Source organism: Lissotriton vulgaris, chromosome 6 (genome assembly GCF_964263255.1).
Source record: "Lissotriton vulgaris chromosome 6, aLisVul1.2, whole genome shotgun sequence".
In the NCBI taxonomy this organism is placed as follows: domain Eukaryota; kingdom Metazoa; phylum Chordata; class Amphibia; order Caudata; family Salamandridae; genus Lissotriton; species Lissotriton vulgaris.
Window position 1 is genome coordinate 1,238,172,306 of NC_141694.1, and position 17,212 is coordinate 1,238,189,517.

At 47.0% G+C, this 17,212-nt stretch overlaps 1 protein-coding gene across 1 annotated transcript in view; it reads right to left on the bottom strand.

Annotated features, from left to right (window-relative positions):
- Window positions 1-16,962, bottom strand: part of SLC16A10 (solute carrier family 16 member 10) — a 436,189-nt gene extending 419,227 nt beyond the window's left edge. The window contains exon 1 of the mRNA XM_086927337.1: window positions 16,331-16,962. Coding sequence (XP_086783463.1) covers window positions 16,331-16,736 — 406 coding nt within the window. The 5' untranslated portion in view covers window positions 16,737-16,962. The remainder of the gene's footprint in view (window positions 1-16,330) is intronic.
- Window positions 16,963-17,212: the final 250 nt, after the last annotated feature.

Genomic DNA, 17,212 nt, shown 5'->3' on the forward strand with positions numbered 1-17,212 from the left:
CCATGACCTCCTTCTCCACGGATCCCCTCACTACTGCCTTCCAACAGGGTCCCTTATCTCTCTATAGCCCCTGTCTCGCATGCATTTCATTTGTTTTATAGCGATATTCATACTAGTGTAGGGTGTCAGAACACTACATCACACATGTCATACAGAGACAATGAATCAAACGTGTGAAATCAGTCTATAGGAAATGTAACACAACACAATGAGCATCACAAGGAGTAGGAATCACGTCATTCATACTAGTAGGCAGTATATTTTAAGAGTGCTTGGTTTTTAGAAGTACAAAGTCAGGATTTAAAATGAAACACAGTGGTTGGGTTGACTTTACTAATTAGAATGTGTTTCTACTCAAACAAACCTTTTTAGTAACATCAGAAACCCTTTGATGACAGTTTATGGGCCACTGAGCTATATTAGGATTGTAATTTATGAACCGCGAGTAACAAAAAGATCTTAGTGACGAAAGCAGTAACTCACTAAGCTATCCACATAAAATACAGTTCTGTTATCTGCATGGTACATATTTTTTGCAGAAGGCACATTAACCCTTTGCACAACTTTATGATGAGCCAACATTGGCATTAAAGCAACTCCATTTCTCTCCAGTAGGAACATTAATCACCAGTTATCTTGACATTTTTATTATGGCCTGAAAACTGCTGGACACATGAGGAACTCTGTAACAGGTGCTTTTAATTCTGAAAGGTATTTCTTTTATTTCCAAACACTGCGCCCCTGAGGTTAGCGCCAGGTGCTCCTGCACCCTTGCACTGCCCTAAAGCCATCCCTGTGAGGTATACGTGAGTATGTTGAAAACCAGAGAAAGAAAAAAACTGAAGAAAATGTAGCAGCTTACCTCGAATGACATACTATATTGGAAGTATTAGAAACACCTCTATAACCAATTGGAGTCCATTTACATATTTTCACTAAGACTTGTGCCAATCACAAAATCCCTTCAGACTTTCTTTAGCTCAGGCTCTGTTCATCAATAGGTCTAGAGCGAAGACCAAGGTCAGTATGATAATTGTTATATGTCGGACTGCAAACCACATTTTAAGTGCATATTTAGCAGGTATTGTGAAGGGAGTAACCATACAATTAAAATACTTTGATCCATATCTCGAATGTCCTCAGGTGAGCTACTCCAATAAGCCCAACCCATCTTAGAAGAGGTCCCTTCATCCTTCCTTCGTCCACCTATCCCTCCAGCCTTCAAGCCTTTCGTCCATCTATATTTTCACGCTTCCATCCTTACTTTAACATTCTATCTATCCCCCTTTCATCATAGTCTTCATCCACTTATCCACTCATATTTCCAATCATTCAGCCATCCTTTTACCTATCCATATATTCGTTTTCCTCTGTCCATCTATTATTTCACCGTCCTTTTATCAATCCACCCATCCATCATTTCACCCTTCAATCCAAGTTTCCAGCCATCTATTCATGCCACCTTTCATCCAGCCATCCATCCTTTCTTTTGTCCACCCATGCAAGTGTTCTTTTACCATTCCATATGTCAATCCTTTCACCCGTGAACCCCTTTTTTCACATATGTGTTCCTTCCCTCTTGGAATGGTTTCTTCCTTCTGTGTATATGTCCTTCCCTTCTCTCTTTCTCCTGCTCTCTTGATCGTTCTCTCTTCTTTTTTCTCTTCATTCTGCATATGGGCCTTTTTTACTGTGATTGGTTTATCCTCCCTCACCGCCATTATGGGTTTTCCTGACTTTGTATTTTTAGAGCTTTTGTAGGCAGATCATGGGTCGGGGTGGGGGGGTGTTCACAACGCCACTGGGTACTATTATTACCCAGATTACGAGTACCAAATGTATCAACCTCCAAAGATATAATTTTGAGGTGGCCTTCTAGTCAACTTGTAACCTTGCCGGTCACTCTAAATGTCTGCAGCCAGCAAGTTCCTCACTCACACATGTTGGTGGCTAACTGTATGGTTCATCTGCACACTTTTGACTTGGGACATGCTTTAGTGGTGGTATGGAATGGTGGTGCCCCTTCTAATGGAAAATGTGTTACCACTGTGAAATGCCATCCCACAGGCCAACTACTTATGCACATCAAGAATTCTGCACACTTACTGGTGTGCATCTCAATATAGAGGAACAAAAGTAAATGGGTCTCATAGAGATGCTGGTAGGCTTGTCTACTTTCTGAAGGTTCTACTCCTAGCCTTTAAAAGCAGATGTGAGACTGTTGATGGGCTTAATGGCCAGGCAAGTGTTGAACTATATGATATTATCAGTGAACAAAGGAGGAGTGCTGTGGCTTTGGCTATCCCAGGCATTTTGGTGACTCAACGTTCATATCCCTTACAAAATTTTGTGAGGAGCATTATTTTGTGTTGTGCCATTAGTGCGTCTTTTGCAGGATGGGCCCTGGAAAAGCAAAAAATGGGCACTGAGCCAGGGCCCTCTATTTCTGTTATTCACCAACCGAAGAAACAAACCCCTAATTTTCTCCCCCTCACATGCTAATGCTGCAGTTCAGTCACTAAGAGTCCCTTATGTGACAGGTGGCTACTGCTGTTTACTATTGTGTTTCAGGGCCTAAACCACTATTCAAGTGAATAACTTATGTGTCACCACTAACTTTTAATCTTACATTGCCATGTTTTTGTATTGCTTTTGGCCCTATGTAAAGGAGCCAAAAAACTGTAAATAAACTAGCAAACTGATTTTGATTATGCTTTGCTCAATAAGACTCCCAATTATGAATATGTCAAATCCAGGATGCCATTTCACATGTATAAATTCCATAGGCAGGCTCCTTGGGTCACACTCCACTTTACGACCTCACCACTATTTACCAAGCACTGCTGCAAACTTTAGAAGCAGACACTTCTCATTGAAGGAAAATCAATGGTAATCCATTATCATAAATGCAAACATGGGCCAACACCTTAGAGGTAGAAACAGAACAATTATTGCGGGAATTTAATTTCCCCATTAAATTGCATTGGAGGGGACGCAACTTTATGAGGAAGAAAGTTAAAATAATGGTGGTTTCGTTGAACAAAAACCATCTCTCTTCCCCCACAGAAGTGTTTAAGGATGGTAATGGGCGCGTTTTTACAAGCTACTAAGTGGGCCATTAGGAAGAACTTACTGGGTGCGTTTTCAGTTGGCAGGCTGCCCGAGTGCAACCCACCGGAAGGACAAGTGCCAGAGCAAGGTTATTACAGTGCAGAAAATAGAACGTGTCAACAGCACCCACGAGCTAGCAAATAGAAAAAAACAATACCTGTTGCAAAACACCTTCTGGTACAGCTTGTTTATGCACTTTAGTGGTGCGTAATAAAAGGCAGATAGAAAAGACAAACACACACGTTTTGCCTCAACATACAACAGCCACCGAATTCATCCACAGAGATATACTTCAGTTTAGTGGCATGTCTTTCATACGGGTTTAAGAACACGACTCTTACCCCTAGCTGCACCACCATTATCCTCCCTGACAGTGATGATGCATTTTAAATGGTATCACGGGGCATGGCCATTGAAAGGGACTGGAATGACTAAGTCTTCTAACACCTCTGCCATCACTTCCTTGGTTTGGAAGGGACCGCATCGATACGAAGTACTTAGTTGTACAGCGCTATATAGCATGTGAATTTATATAGCACTAAAACCATTGGAATCAACCAAGTGTTCCCCGAATTGAGGCTTTCGGACCATATTTCGACGCTGCTTGTGCCAGGCAGCAACACAGTCTTGCGTTATTCAAATGCAGGGCCGTACTGGGAACCAAACCCGGCCCTGGCAAAGTGCTCGGCGGCCCCCCCCCCTCCCCTCCCCACTGGGGGGGGTGTTGGAGGTGCCGCCGAGCTCTTTGTCGGGCCCTGTAACAAAAACGGCCCCCAGGGGCACAAAACCGGCCTCCACCAGTACGGCGCACCGGGGGATTGCCCAGTGCCCGCTATGCCCAGTCCGGCCCTGTTCAAATGTTATATTGTGTTAATAGCCCCTTCTGCGTTCTGCCCTTGACGAAACATAGAAACACTTTGGGCCATATGAACGACTAAGTGGCGTAGAATGTCATTAGCCTCCGGGGTTTAACGACACGCTCTGCCACTTCAGAAACGTGCACAGAAATAAGGCTTGTATGCAATAGTATTCAGATGAAGTCCATTGCAAAGTTTCCAGAGAATCTGCGGAATCCGCTGAATCAGACCAGTGCAGAAAGCAGCGAGGCGGCAGCCCATCCTTGTGTGACTCTGGGCGTTTGCAACCCGCACTCGCACATTTGGGCCGGCCACCGAGCCCTGGCCACGGGCCCTGAGACCCCACTACCTCGCGACTTGGTGGGGTACCGATGGCAGTGGACACCAACAGCCAACCCAGTAGCTCCCGCAAGACGCAGCCGTGCAGCAACGCCCGGAGACAGAAGCCAAGAGAGGGGTAGCACAAAAACGGCGAGAACACCGAGGGGAACCCCTCATCCACCCGGTGTAAGTAAGGGGCGCAAGCGGGGGGCAAGCAATGGGGGACCACGGAGGAGGTTGCTGAGGGTCTGAGGCGGATGAGAGTCCGGAGCAGAGAGCAGCAAGTGTAGCAGCTGTAGCAGGCTGTCGTGAAGTGTGGCCCCTAGCTGCTACGAAGACGATCTGGTTAGACCGGCCGCGGTTTGTGGCACTTAGGCGCGCCACCACTTGCTGACGGCCACTGACAGCACTCACCCACCCCCCGAGCACACAAGCGCACAGCTAGTGGCAGGCCAAGCAGAGCCCTCAACCTGATTAGTGGCTGAACCAGCCCCTGCACTAGCCCTATTTCCAGCCCTTCAATTAAGTGCCGGCAGGCAAGACTCACCTGGACGCCGGTATGGATGCTGGGAAGAGCTGAGCGCAGAGTGGAGCGCCGAGGAGCTGTGGGCAGCTGGAGGAACGCCCTGGCACCAGCCTGGGCACTAGCATCATTGCCAGCTGTCCAAGTTGGGGCTAAAACGGGGATACGACTCAGGGTACCGACTACCCTTCCTCCCCCCCTGGCATTTTTCAAGTCCTAGCAAGCTCTCAGCGACCAATTACATCACATTAGTCCAGGCCAGACAGCCAAACAGTCAAAGCAGTATTTGGTGTTTTATCTAGCAAGATGGGACCCAAAAAGAAGGACCGACCGCGCACGACCCCTGAAGAAATTGCCACTAGACAATCCTCGACTAAAAGGCTTACAAGGAGTAAATCTCTGTCAGAAAGTCTAAATAAAACTCTTCAAGACGCCGAACAAAGGGGGTCGATTAGGCACTTCTTCAAGAAATATGGCAACCCCAGTACCAACCAGGGCATCATTCAGGGCTGGCAAAAGCACAAATCCCAGGATGCAATATTTTATGGCTACAACTCGTGCATCTTACAAGAGAGCAGCACCAAAAGTCTAAGCAGAAAGACCTCTTATTGCACCCACACCCTCAAGGGAGGATCACCTCCTAGCTCGGCCAGCCGCAACGAGCCGGAAATGGTTGAATCTGCCTCTGTTCAATTTGATTCTGTTCAAATTCATGGATTACCTCGTGACAACATTTCATCTCCACACACAGAAAAGATGCCCGACCCCACAATTGGCAGGAAACTTGAAACAGCTCGGTCCAAGGAGGAACACGTCCCAGTGACAGTGGCACAAATTCACTGGACTAAATGCCATGATCAAGACCTCCAGAACGCAGTGAGCACTAAGCCCTAACTAACAGCTTCAAGCCCATTGTCGCATTTAGATGACCTGATTCCAGAGTCCCCAGTGGCAGGGGACTTCACAGCCTCGTTCCTTCAAAATCTGGGCCAAAAGATTGAAAGAACCCTAGATTTAACCCCAAACTTGATGGGGCTACTAGAGCCTTTACTGGACATTAACACTAAAGCAGATCAACGCACCTATAATGATAGTGTAAATGAAGATCTGCAGAAATTACCTACGAATCAGATAAACAGCTCTACCAACAGAGCATTATTGTGCCAATCATCAAAGATGGAAGTCCAAATAGACTTCCTGCAATCGATTGCAGCTCGCCTAGTCAACGTAAGCACCAGGGTGGAGAACCTGAAAAACAGGATTGTTCAGTACCTGGTCTCCAACCCTGGGGAATGTTTGTGATCCTGCTCAACCCTTATGAAAAAATGGGCGTCTCTTCCTGAGGCCCTAGTATAATGGAGATTGCTAAAGGAAGCAGGGAGACGCCGACTTCTAGCACCATGGACGACAGGGCAACTGTAAACAACTATCACCCGGCTGCGAGCAAGACAGAAGGAGTTCCATTAGGTCCAAAGACAACAGATGGAGCCTGACAAAATCTGGCACACGGGATGGAGAGCCCTGCTCATGGGCCGAAAGTAGCCCAAGGCATACAAAGGGCCAGCAGCGGTGGAAGCAGGGGTAGTGATATCTCGGCAACTGATTCGCAAGAACCCACTCTCAGTACAACAGACAGGCCTGATCTTCCTCTATCAAGGAGAGCAAAAAAGAAGCAGAGGAAACATCTGAAAAAACAAAAACTAGAGAGAGACAATCGCAGCTATGGAAGACTGACCACTCACCCCCACAAGGTAACGCTAAAGACAGTCAGTTCTATCCAGTTTTCTCAGCCAAAAACTGGGGTAAGAAGGACTCTTCTTCTGCCCCGTCTCATGGAGACCAGCAAATGCATACAATCTCACCAAGCAACCCCATTGTGAAGGGCTTATAGACACTTGCAAGATCAGGCCCGCCCATAGGTCACAAACCAATAACTGGAACAAGTACCAGACAAAGATATAATTCCCCGGGCAGTGACGGCTATCACACCACCGCAGCTGGATGGTTCAACACAACCCCAGCCAAGGCTCTAGAAGCAGACCAGTACTATGAGCAAACAAGGACTGAGATTCAGGTCCCAAGTAGGAAATGCCTCAAGTCAACAAGGAAGCTTCAGGAACAGGAAAAGTGGCTCAGATCTCAGGCACACCAACAAATGTCCATGAGGTGGTCCTCACCCGAGATTTCATAGTACGGGATAGCACGACATTCTGAACCGGAGCAATATTCTCCGCCTTTTTAAACATCTTGCCACCCTGGACCAGATACAAACAGGGGACCTGGAATGGGTGAGATTTTTGAGCACCAAGGAGGATACCCATGGCTAATCCACAGTGGTGGGAATTAAGCAAATCTAACAAGCCATTCTGAACAAATCAACACAACTCGCTGAGTGGGGCATAGATGTGAATATTTTGGGTATGGCAGAATCTGAACAAGTCCTAGCATTAAATAGCGGGGGCAAGGATCCTTGGTCAGTACTGCACAGGACAAACAGCCTAGGGACACACAGCAGCAGTCGGACGGGCTCCAAGGACCCCATGGGCATCAGGATTTCCTGTCAAAACAACCATCCGGCCATCTACACAAGCCCTTATGCTCCGGATCAAACCGGAACTCCAAGAGGACTGCAGCACTATCCCTAACAGCTATGGCACTATACTTGGCAGGACGGAGGCCAGGGAAGTAATCTCCTCCAAGCAGCGAATAACCATAATTTCATGGAATATTGCAGGGATCAGTTTAATCATAGAAAATGAAAACATGAAGCAGTTTCTAGAAAATGGAGACATACTCTGCTTCTAAGAGACTTGGGCTTTGACCAGTACTCCACTTTCAGGGGACTATGAACACCATGTACCAGCAACAAAAATGAATCCCTTTGGCTGTCTGTCCGGTAGTCTATCAATCCTCATAAAACACGCCAGCCGCCTTGCGGTTACAGACATCAAACTGAACACATCCAGGTTGCAAGCTCTACAGATGGGTGGCCTAAATCTCGACTCACATCCACTCCTCCTTCTGATTATAAACTGGTATTTCAATCCAGTACAGACCACCATGAAAGATTGTATGGTGGCACTGTCACGGAAACTAGATGATCTTCTAAATAAATATAAATTTCATCAGGTAATCCTAGTTGGGGACTTCAATCTGAAGGATCTTGATAAAGCGAAATCCCCTTCTCGGGGGATTGGCCGGGCAGAACCCCTCTATAATCTTTTCAAAAATCATAAGTTGTCCATAACCCATGCACTGAAAGATGCACGTACGACATCCTGTCAGCCACAACCTACCTTCCGGGATATCTCAAGAATCGACTATATCATGGTCAACGAAGCAATCGCTGCAAAATTGAAAGACTTTGAAGTCGAGGAAAGGACGGAAAGCGATCATAGGCCATTAGGAGCGGTGATTCAGGCGGAAGTACCCACAGCTACCATCTTCCAAGCCATTGGAGAGTCGCGAGGGGATGGAAAACACAAAGTCTTGAGGAGGATTAAATGGTCAGAAAAGAGAGGCAAGAAGATGCAAATTTGGTTGGATCAGAAACAGGAAGGTATTCCAACAATGAAACCTATCATCCATAAAGGATTGGGAGAACATCGAAGAGGACCCTCAGCCATAACCCTCCAGGTTTAAAGTCCCACCAACAGTAGAAAGTATACGCCTAACAAAAGACATACTCGATAGTAAACCAGCCCTGCATAAGGCCCTAGAAACAAAAAAGGGGAGTAGATCAACGGAGGGACCAGCAACCGCAAAACTGAGGACTGCCTTAAGAAAGAAATTGTGGGACCACAAAAAAGTTCACACAGAGGGAATGGCTTAAAATGTTCTCTCTACTTAAGGAAAAGAACCTATCTGGATTATTGAGGCACATTAATCAGCTGAGTGGCCGAGGGGCAACAAGGGAAAACTGAGTGGCAGAGCAAGACTGGCTAAATTATGTGAAGCAATTATATTCAAACACTCCTTTAAATAAAGGCTGCTCAGAAGAAACCATCTGTGGTTAGGGACAAAACCAGCTAAACAATATAAAGTCAGAAGAAGTGACTGCCACCCCTGGCAACTTCCCTATTGAACAAAGCGCCGGGGCAGTGGAGCAGCACATGCCGTCAGGCCTGATAAATCCTCAAATGGTCATAAAGACCCTCAAGACTATGAGGAACGATGGAGCTCCAGGGCCTAACGGGATACCTGCACCTGTTTTAAAAACTGGCCCAGATTTTTAGCCAGCAATTTTAAATCCTCTTTACAACCATACCCTCTCGACAGCCCAAACCCCAGACTCCTGGAGGGGCTTGATATTGGTCCCATTTTTAAAAAGGACGATTGTTCAAAGCCATCAAACTACAGGCTCATCGCCCTTCTTCATCTCAAAGCTAAGGCCTATGCTCGCCTCCATCTGAAGTATCTGGAGTCTTGGGCTAAAGAAAAAGGCATCATTCCTTTTTATAAGTCAGCTTTCAAGTCACATTCGTCGACCCTGGACAATGTGCTGGTGTTAGCTCATCTATCATCCAAGGCAGTAAAGAAGAAAAGACCCCCACTTTTTTGCTGCTTCATCGATTACAGTACAGCTTTTGATAAAGTCGACCGCTGAAGGCTATGGTGGAAATTAGACAATATGGGAATTCCTTCTAAACTCCTGAAGGCAATTAGATCAATATATTAAGACACATGGGTGCGGGTTAAATCAAGTGCTGGCACAGTGTCTACTAAAACGGAAACGAATATTGGGCTCAAACAGGGCTGTGTGTTGGCCCCCATCCTTTTTAATCTGTACACCGCCGACCTGGGGGATGCTCTGGAAGGTGCCAATTTAGTAGCACCTAGGCTAGGAAGTGTGAGGCTGCCGGTGTTACAATATGCTGATGACACAGCTATAATGGACCACACTAAAGTGGGCCTACAAAGAGCCCTAAACGCGCTGAATCGCTTCAACAACAACAACTTCCTGACAGTCAACCAGGGAAGACCAAGATAATCATCTTTGGGAGCTACCATCTTAAAAGGAGAGCACAGTGGCTACTAGGAGACTTGCAAATCAGTACAGTGGCTTCATACAACTATCTAGGGGTTTGGCTCTCAGAACGGGCCAAGTCGAACATCCATCAGAAACATCAGACTGTCAAGGCCAACAATGGTATGCACTTGTTAAAACAACTAAGCCAACACCTGATCAGCCCTTCTGCCGGACCAATACTGAGTGTCCTAAAAGCGAAAATGCTCCGAGCCATCATCTACAGCCACTTGGCCTTTCCAGGGTCTCTGGGTGCCTTCTTAAATTCAGCCCAAGCCAAAGCATATAAATCAATGCTCCTCATCCTGAGGTCAGCTAGGATATCAAGGCTGAGATTGGAGCTATTTCCCGCAAGGCCAAATCTGACAGGTCATGGGGAGCTCATAAAGTTACATCTAAGGAGTCTAAGGGCTCCAGCCGACTCCTTAAGACACCAATTGAGATCCATTTTCGAGGAGACAGGTTTGGTCTGGCACACCGGCCTTGGCAAAGCCATCAACATACTGAAGATAGAGGAAGCAAGTCTACAGTATCTAGAAATTCCACTGAATGCTTGGAAAAAAGCCACAAATAGACAAGTGCAGGAAATATCTTTTGATCAAGACACTAATGGGTCCATTATGATGGTGGTCGGACTTTGCCCGCCCGCCATCCCCGTGCAAAACGGGACAGCCCGCCATCGGAGCGGCGGTCCCGCCTTGGCCATTAGGATGCACCCGTCACACTGGCGGGTGCATCTTGTATTTTTACCATTGCGGCGGGCGGTGCTGAAAGCGTTGCCCGCCGCAATGGTAAAAATGCATGTTGTGCATTTCAAAGCACAACATGACAGGCACCGCACGGTGCCTGCCATGTTGCACTTTGAAATGCGGGGGGTACCATAGGTACCCCCCATGTGCACCCCCCGGAGCCCCAGGGGGCCTGCAACGGGCCCCCGCAGGGGGTCTCCGCATGCCTTTTCGTGGCGGCATTGCCGCCACGGAAAGGCATTTCCCAAAGCCCATCATAATATGGCTGGTGGTGTCTAATAGACACCGCCACCATATTAAACATTTTCCGGCCGGGGCGGAAAAGCGGCGGACGGTCTTTCCGTCCGCCGCGGTCTCCCCGCCATACTAGTATGGCGGGGGGAAATGGGTGGCGGGCGGCAACGGATGTCGGCGATCCGCCCGACATCCTAATGGGCCCCTTAGTCTCTCCGCTCAAGCTCTCACCTTGATCCATTGAATAATTCTTATACGTCAGGAAAAGCCCAACCCTACCTAAGCGAGGCCCTTACACCACATGCCCGAAGCAAAATATTTTTTTATGAGAAAATTCACACTAGGAATCGCTGATTTTAACCCTGCATGGGCCCGCAGGGAGGAAACCACAAATTGTAGGCTGTGCTCCTACACAAGGGAATCCTGGTTGCATCTCCTATGCTGCTGCCCCAACCTTCACAACGAACGTTGGCAGCTCCTGCGCCCGATCTGTATCGTCAACGGAATGCAGACCTGCAGTGAAGCGTCAGCCTTGTGCTTTTCCAAAACAAAAGCCATGACTTTAGCAAGACTGGGGAAATTCACGAATCTGATAAGTGCTGCCTTAAAGGCCGTGAATAAACACAATCTAATACTGGCGACAGGAACATCAAACCCTGCTGCAGCAAGCAGACTGGTCCCCGATAAGTACTGAGGACAGTGCCTCCCTTTTATTAGCCCTATCATGATTGCGCTTTTTTAAAGTTTCTTATGAGGTGTTTTTAATTAGAATGACTTTTACAGAATATTGGGAGCTGTACGAGCTTGTTTAAGGGCACATGATCATTATTACAAACTCAGGTTCTGGTTGAACAAGAAGGCGCTGGGGAAAGGAGGGTGGCATGTTTGCTAAATATAAACACAAGTTTCTTTTTTTATACGGGATCTGCTTTTACTGTAATGATTTTAATTAATTGAACAGTTAATAAAAATTCATTCATTTGGTCACTTCGCAAACACAAGGCTGCATCATATTTACAAAGAATGTGGTGCAGCCTTGCGTTTCCCCGTGCAATTTCGCTACATTTCACAGGCATCCTTGCACCAGAGTGCAAGGGTGTCTGTATGCAGGGGAGGATTGGTTATGTGTAGGAAGGTGTCCCTTCCTGCACATAAACAAACCTTTTTAATAATGCCATTTTGTATCTTTCATGTGTGTGCTCCTCCTGTACATAAACAAACCATGGCATTTTGCTTTTTCCATGTGTGCTGCACAAGGCAGCACACATGGAAAAAGCAAAAACGAGGGAAAATAATGCCTTTCTCCTCATTTCGCCACCTTAAGACCAGGGTTTTCCTGGTCTTTAATTTGGCGCTGCCTCCTATGTACGCCACCCTTGTACAAAGGGGGCAAAGTCAAATACATACAATGGGTATTGTGGTGGCATGCCCACCACAACACCCACTGCATGTCCCTTTCACGCTAAACATAGCGTGAAAGATTGCCTTATGTACAAGGCTGAGTTAAGCCAAGTTAAGTGTCTTAACGTTACCTTGTACATAAGGCAAGGCCCCTATCACCACGGGAAAGTCACAAAAAGTGACATTCCCCGTGGCGATAGTGGCTTGTACATATGCCCCTTTGCGTTTACAATTCGTGCTCATTTATGCCTCTCCTCGTGATCTCATGCAGTCACCAACTCCCGCACTCGGCGTGGATCTAGAAACTGACATTCCTTCGTCATTTAATCTACATATACTTACCTCCTTTATGTATCTATATACTTTCAATGTACTTCTGGATCTATATATTTATCACTTTCTTCTAATTTAGCATTTCTAATGCACTACTCTATTTCTCAGCCTATACTTCGCTCAATATATCTTCTAGCCCAACCTTCTGACTCATCTCAAACTTCTTTCTACTACTCTTTCCAATGCACTACCCTATCTCTCATCCTATACGTCTATCAATATATCATCTACATCCACTCACTCATTTATCCCAAACCCCATACCACTACTGTGATCGCCAAAATAACCCTTTCTAGACTCTCTTCTACTCTACCCCTCCTTGCATCATCTGACACCTTTTACTATACTGATCCCCTAAAACAAACCTTTCTAAACTCTTCCTTCTGACTCCTCCCCTCCAAAACTCATTTTTACTCATCCACAAGCCTCCACCTACTGCTAAGACCTAAAAAAAAATCCTTCACTCTTTTATCCCTCCACTATCCTTTTCAATCAAGATTAACAGACTAACATGTTCACTTCTCGAATTCCATAATCAGCTATACTAATTCATCACTCATCCTTTATTGGGTTCCAGAGTAGCGTGCTACTTGCCAATAAAGAGTCTCAACACCCCATCAGGGTTACAAGTGCTATACAAATGCAAACCTTTTTCCTTTTCTACCCCTCCCCAACCCTTCTCAATCCAAATAACTGACTAACATATCCACCACTAAAATTACTCTCATGTTTCACCATACTAATTCAACACTAATCCTGATGGGCTCCAGAGTAGCGTGCTACTTGCGCTTCAAAACCCCATCAGGGGTAGCAAGCGCTATATAAATATAAACCTCTTTCCCTCTTCTATTATCCTGCCACCTACCCTTCTCTACCCAAATAACCGAATAACCTATTCACTACTCAAATTACTTCATATTTTACTATACTAATTTTCAACACTAATCCTTTATGGGTTCCAGAGTGGTGTGCTACTCGCCAGAAAAGCGCTTCAACACCCATCAGGGGTAACAAGTGCTATATGAATGCAAACCTTTCTTCCCCTTTTATCCCTCCACTATCCTTCTCACTCCAAATAACTGAATACATATCCACCACTGAAATGACTTCATATTTCACCATATTAATTCACCACTAATGCTTTATGGACTTCCTGAATAGCGTGCGTCAACAAGTGCTATATAAATACAAACCTTTTTCCTCCTCTATCCTTCTGCTATCATTCCAAATCCAAATAATGGACTAACCTATCCACCACTTAAAATGTACTTGCATGTTTCACTATACCAATTCAACACAAATCCTCTATGGGTCCCGGAGTAGCGTGCTGCTCGCCGAAAAAGCGCTTCGCGCCTCGTCAGAGGGTAGTAAGCACTATATAAATGCAATTGCAATACAATACAATATCCCTCATCAAAGTCCACTGCCCAACTTTAGCAATGCTGGGCAGCTTGACGAATGGACTTTCCACGCCCATGACTGTGCAGAGGCCCTGGGCTTCCTTCCTTCTCCACGGTCCCAGCCCTGCCCCCACGCAGTAAAAACTCCTGTCTCCAGCCTATTAGGCTCTGAATGCGGGCAGTGTGGTGTGGTAGTGTCCGAGGAAGGAAAGCTGGCAGCTGCTGCGCCCGGGCTCTGCAAAGCTTACAGCAAACAGCGTCTGATGTAATTGCAGGAACCAAAAATATGACGGGGCCCAGCCCCTTAAAGCAGCAGAGCCCTAGTGCAGGGGGAGGGGTGCAGCCTGAGTTCCTGCAGACTGCTCGTGTCTGTCCATTGCAGTCAAAACAGAGAGCAAGAAAGTCCAGAAACCGTAAACCATGAGATCCGGCCGGGGGTGCTGCTGCCTCGATGGATGCCGCCGAACTCCTGGGTCCCAGCAGCGGAAGCACGTAGTTCACCGCCACCCTGACCTGCAACGCGCTGTACCGCGAGGAGCCAGGCACTACATTTTTAAGGGCACGTTAACATGAGTACTTCTAACTGCTTTATGGAACACCGGGGCTGCTTCTCGGAGTTAGGAAGAGCCAGGGAAAGGACCAGGGCAGAAGACGTTACATGCCCGCGTGGGCTATTCCGGGCGTTACATTCACGCGCCCACGCTGTGCCTGTCTAAACTAATGTGTTTTGTTCTTCCTATATCTGACGCCGAAAACCTACTAAAATAATCAGGAAAATAATGGCTGCTATTCTTTGCGTGTTTGGATCCGATTTCGAGTAGTCACGTGGACTTTGGGGAAGATTTATGATATAAGAGCGCCGAGCTTGGCATAGGTGGCCCAGAAGGGTACAGTGTGAGTGAACTCTGGGTCACAGCTTTGCAGCAATGTACAGTTGGTGTCAGGCGGATCATGAATAGGGCACTCTCTTCCCATTAAAAACATTAATAAAATATGAATGCGTAGTAGTGGTAGGGTATGTAATCTCTACTTACACACCGCGGATATGTCCACTATTTTGAGAACCGTGCCCTGAATATTCAACTGTGTGTAGGTACTTTACTGAATCCATGTGGGTAAAGGAGCACTGCACAATTATTACCCAGTTGTGAAGGGGACACCTCGCGGGAGTAAACGAGGGGTACACATTCGCAACCAGCTAGGTTGATCCAGCCTTACAAACTTTGCGGGCGATCAAATAGGAGAGTGAAGTTCCACAGGTTGATAAAAGTGCCCATAAAATAAGGGTTTACCTAGAAGTACGTATGCTAAGTTAGAACATCGAGAATATCATTCCAAATCCAAATAACTGACTAACCTATCCACCACTTAAAATGTACTAGCATGTTTCACTATACTAATTCAACACTAATCCTCTATGGGTCCCGGAGTTGCGTGCTACTCGCCGAAAAAGCGCTTCGACGCCTTGTCAGGGGTAGTAAGCGCTATATAAATGCAATTACAATACAATACAGTATACATATATATATGGATAAAATAAAATGCAAGCATAAAAGTGGTATAAAAACCCACAAAAAACGGTTCAGCAACATGCGAACTCATAGTGTCTTACATTGCCTGCAAATATCGGACACTTATAGTGCTACCTGTGTGTGCTTACCGAATCTGTTTGTTAGGTGTTTTGAACCCACCCACATACTGGTAAGAAAGCTATCGAAGGGACTTTTTATGCCATTAAAAGATGTCCCAGAGGGTATTATCATTAGATAACTGCCCAGCCACTTTATGTTCATGCCCAAAGGCGACAGCGCATAACGATGATGACAGGCCAATGTCAAACATCATTCGTTGCCAGTTAGAACGTTTGCTGTCATAACATGTTACGGTAACAGTAGGAGCAGCGCAGGTTCGGAAGCATCCTTATGTGTACGAGTTTTAAAAAAAAATCTGTGTGTAGGTATCAAATGTTCTTTTGTAATACGAGTAGCAGCACCAACAAGTGGAATGGAATCACACTCTCACTGGGTGATGGAGTAGTGGTCCATGATTCAACGGTGTGCAAAGCGGGCCTTTATTGGTTGTTTATGACCTTCTAATAACAAACGGCTTGGTCGGCGCAGCCTGCACATTCCATTGCAATTTTAAATGAAAAACAGCACCTCCTCTTCAGCAGATTTGACATTATCACATGCCCACGTGCCATTGAGAACGCTCCTCGTCTTCAAGTGAGCCCACTGAGAATGCAGCATTTTTGCATTAAACGCCACGTGTGTTTTGACAGCAATCGGTGGGTTGTGGACTTCCCTCAGCATGTCCTGTCTAGGCCGCTCACCCACCCACAGATGTCCTGTTCCTCGCCACCCCCAGCCCCTCACCTGTTTTGAACCTCAGCTGCTTGTCGTCCTGGGAGCCGAACTCTTCCAGCAGGGAGATGAACAGCACCCCGCAGGCGTTCTGGATGCCGAAGACCGAGCCGTTGCACCACATGGAGGCCAGCATCACCACCCAGCCCCAGCCGCCCTCCGGGGGCTCGAACTCCTTGGGCGCCTCCTCTGCCGAGCCCCTGACCACGTCGGGGTCGCCCTCTCCCGGCACGGGGACCCCTGCCTCCTCCGGGGCACAGTAATCCCCGTTCTCCCTCTTCCCGTCGGCATGCAGGGCAGTGCCTTCTGGGGGCACCCCGTTCAGGGGAGCCTCCTCGGTCACCTCTTCCACTGGAAGGGCAGGGTACAGCCCCTGCTGCCCCTCAGGTGCGTCATGCTCGTTGGCCGGGGGTGCCATCTCCTCTGTGGGTGCCCAGCCCTGCCCTGGTGTCCTCTGTGGGTGCCCAGCACTGCCCGGGTGCCCGCTCGGTCTACAGATGGGACTCTGCTCTCAGTGTCAGTCTGACAGCTCTTGCTGCTTACATCAGCACAGCATGCCAGTGACAGTTGGACTGTCCCGCACGAGTGAAGTCTAGCGCCTTATGAACTCTCCGCACAGCCCAGGGTAAAACCCGGGCTGGACTGCCTGCCGGGCAGCAGCAGCTTTACACACATCATGCCTCTTATGAATAACACATGCCACAGAACTGTACAGCACTCAGATAAATAGCATCAGCGGAAATGTATGGCTTGTCTGGTGCTGCCACCTGCTGGTTAGGCACCTAGCCTACAAACCTTTGTACTTTCCCCTCCTGTACACGGTACCTCCTTACCCGTGTGATGTAAATAACATATCCTGCTAAAAGATGTTCAAAAAAGAAATATGTTTCAGAC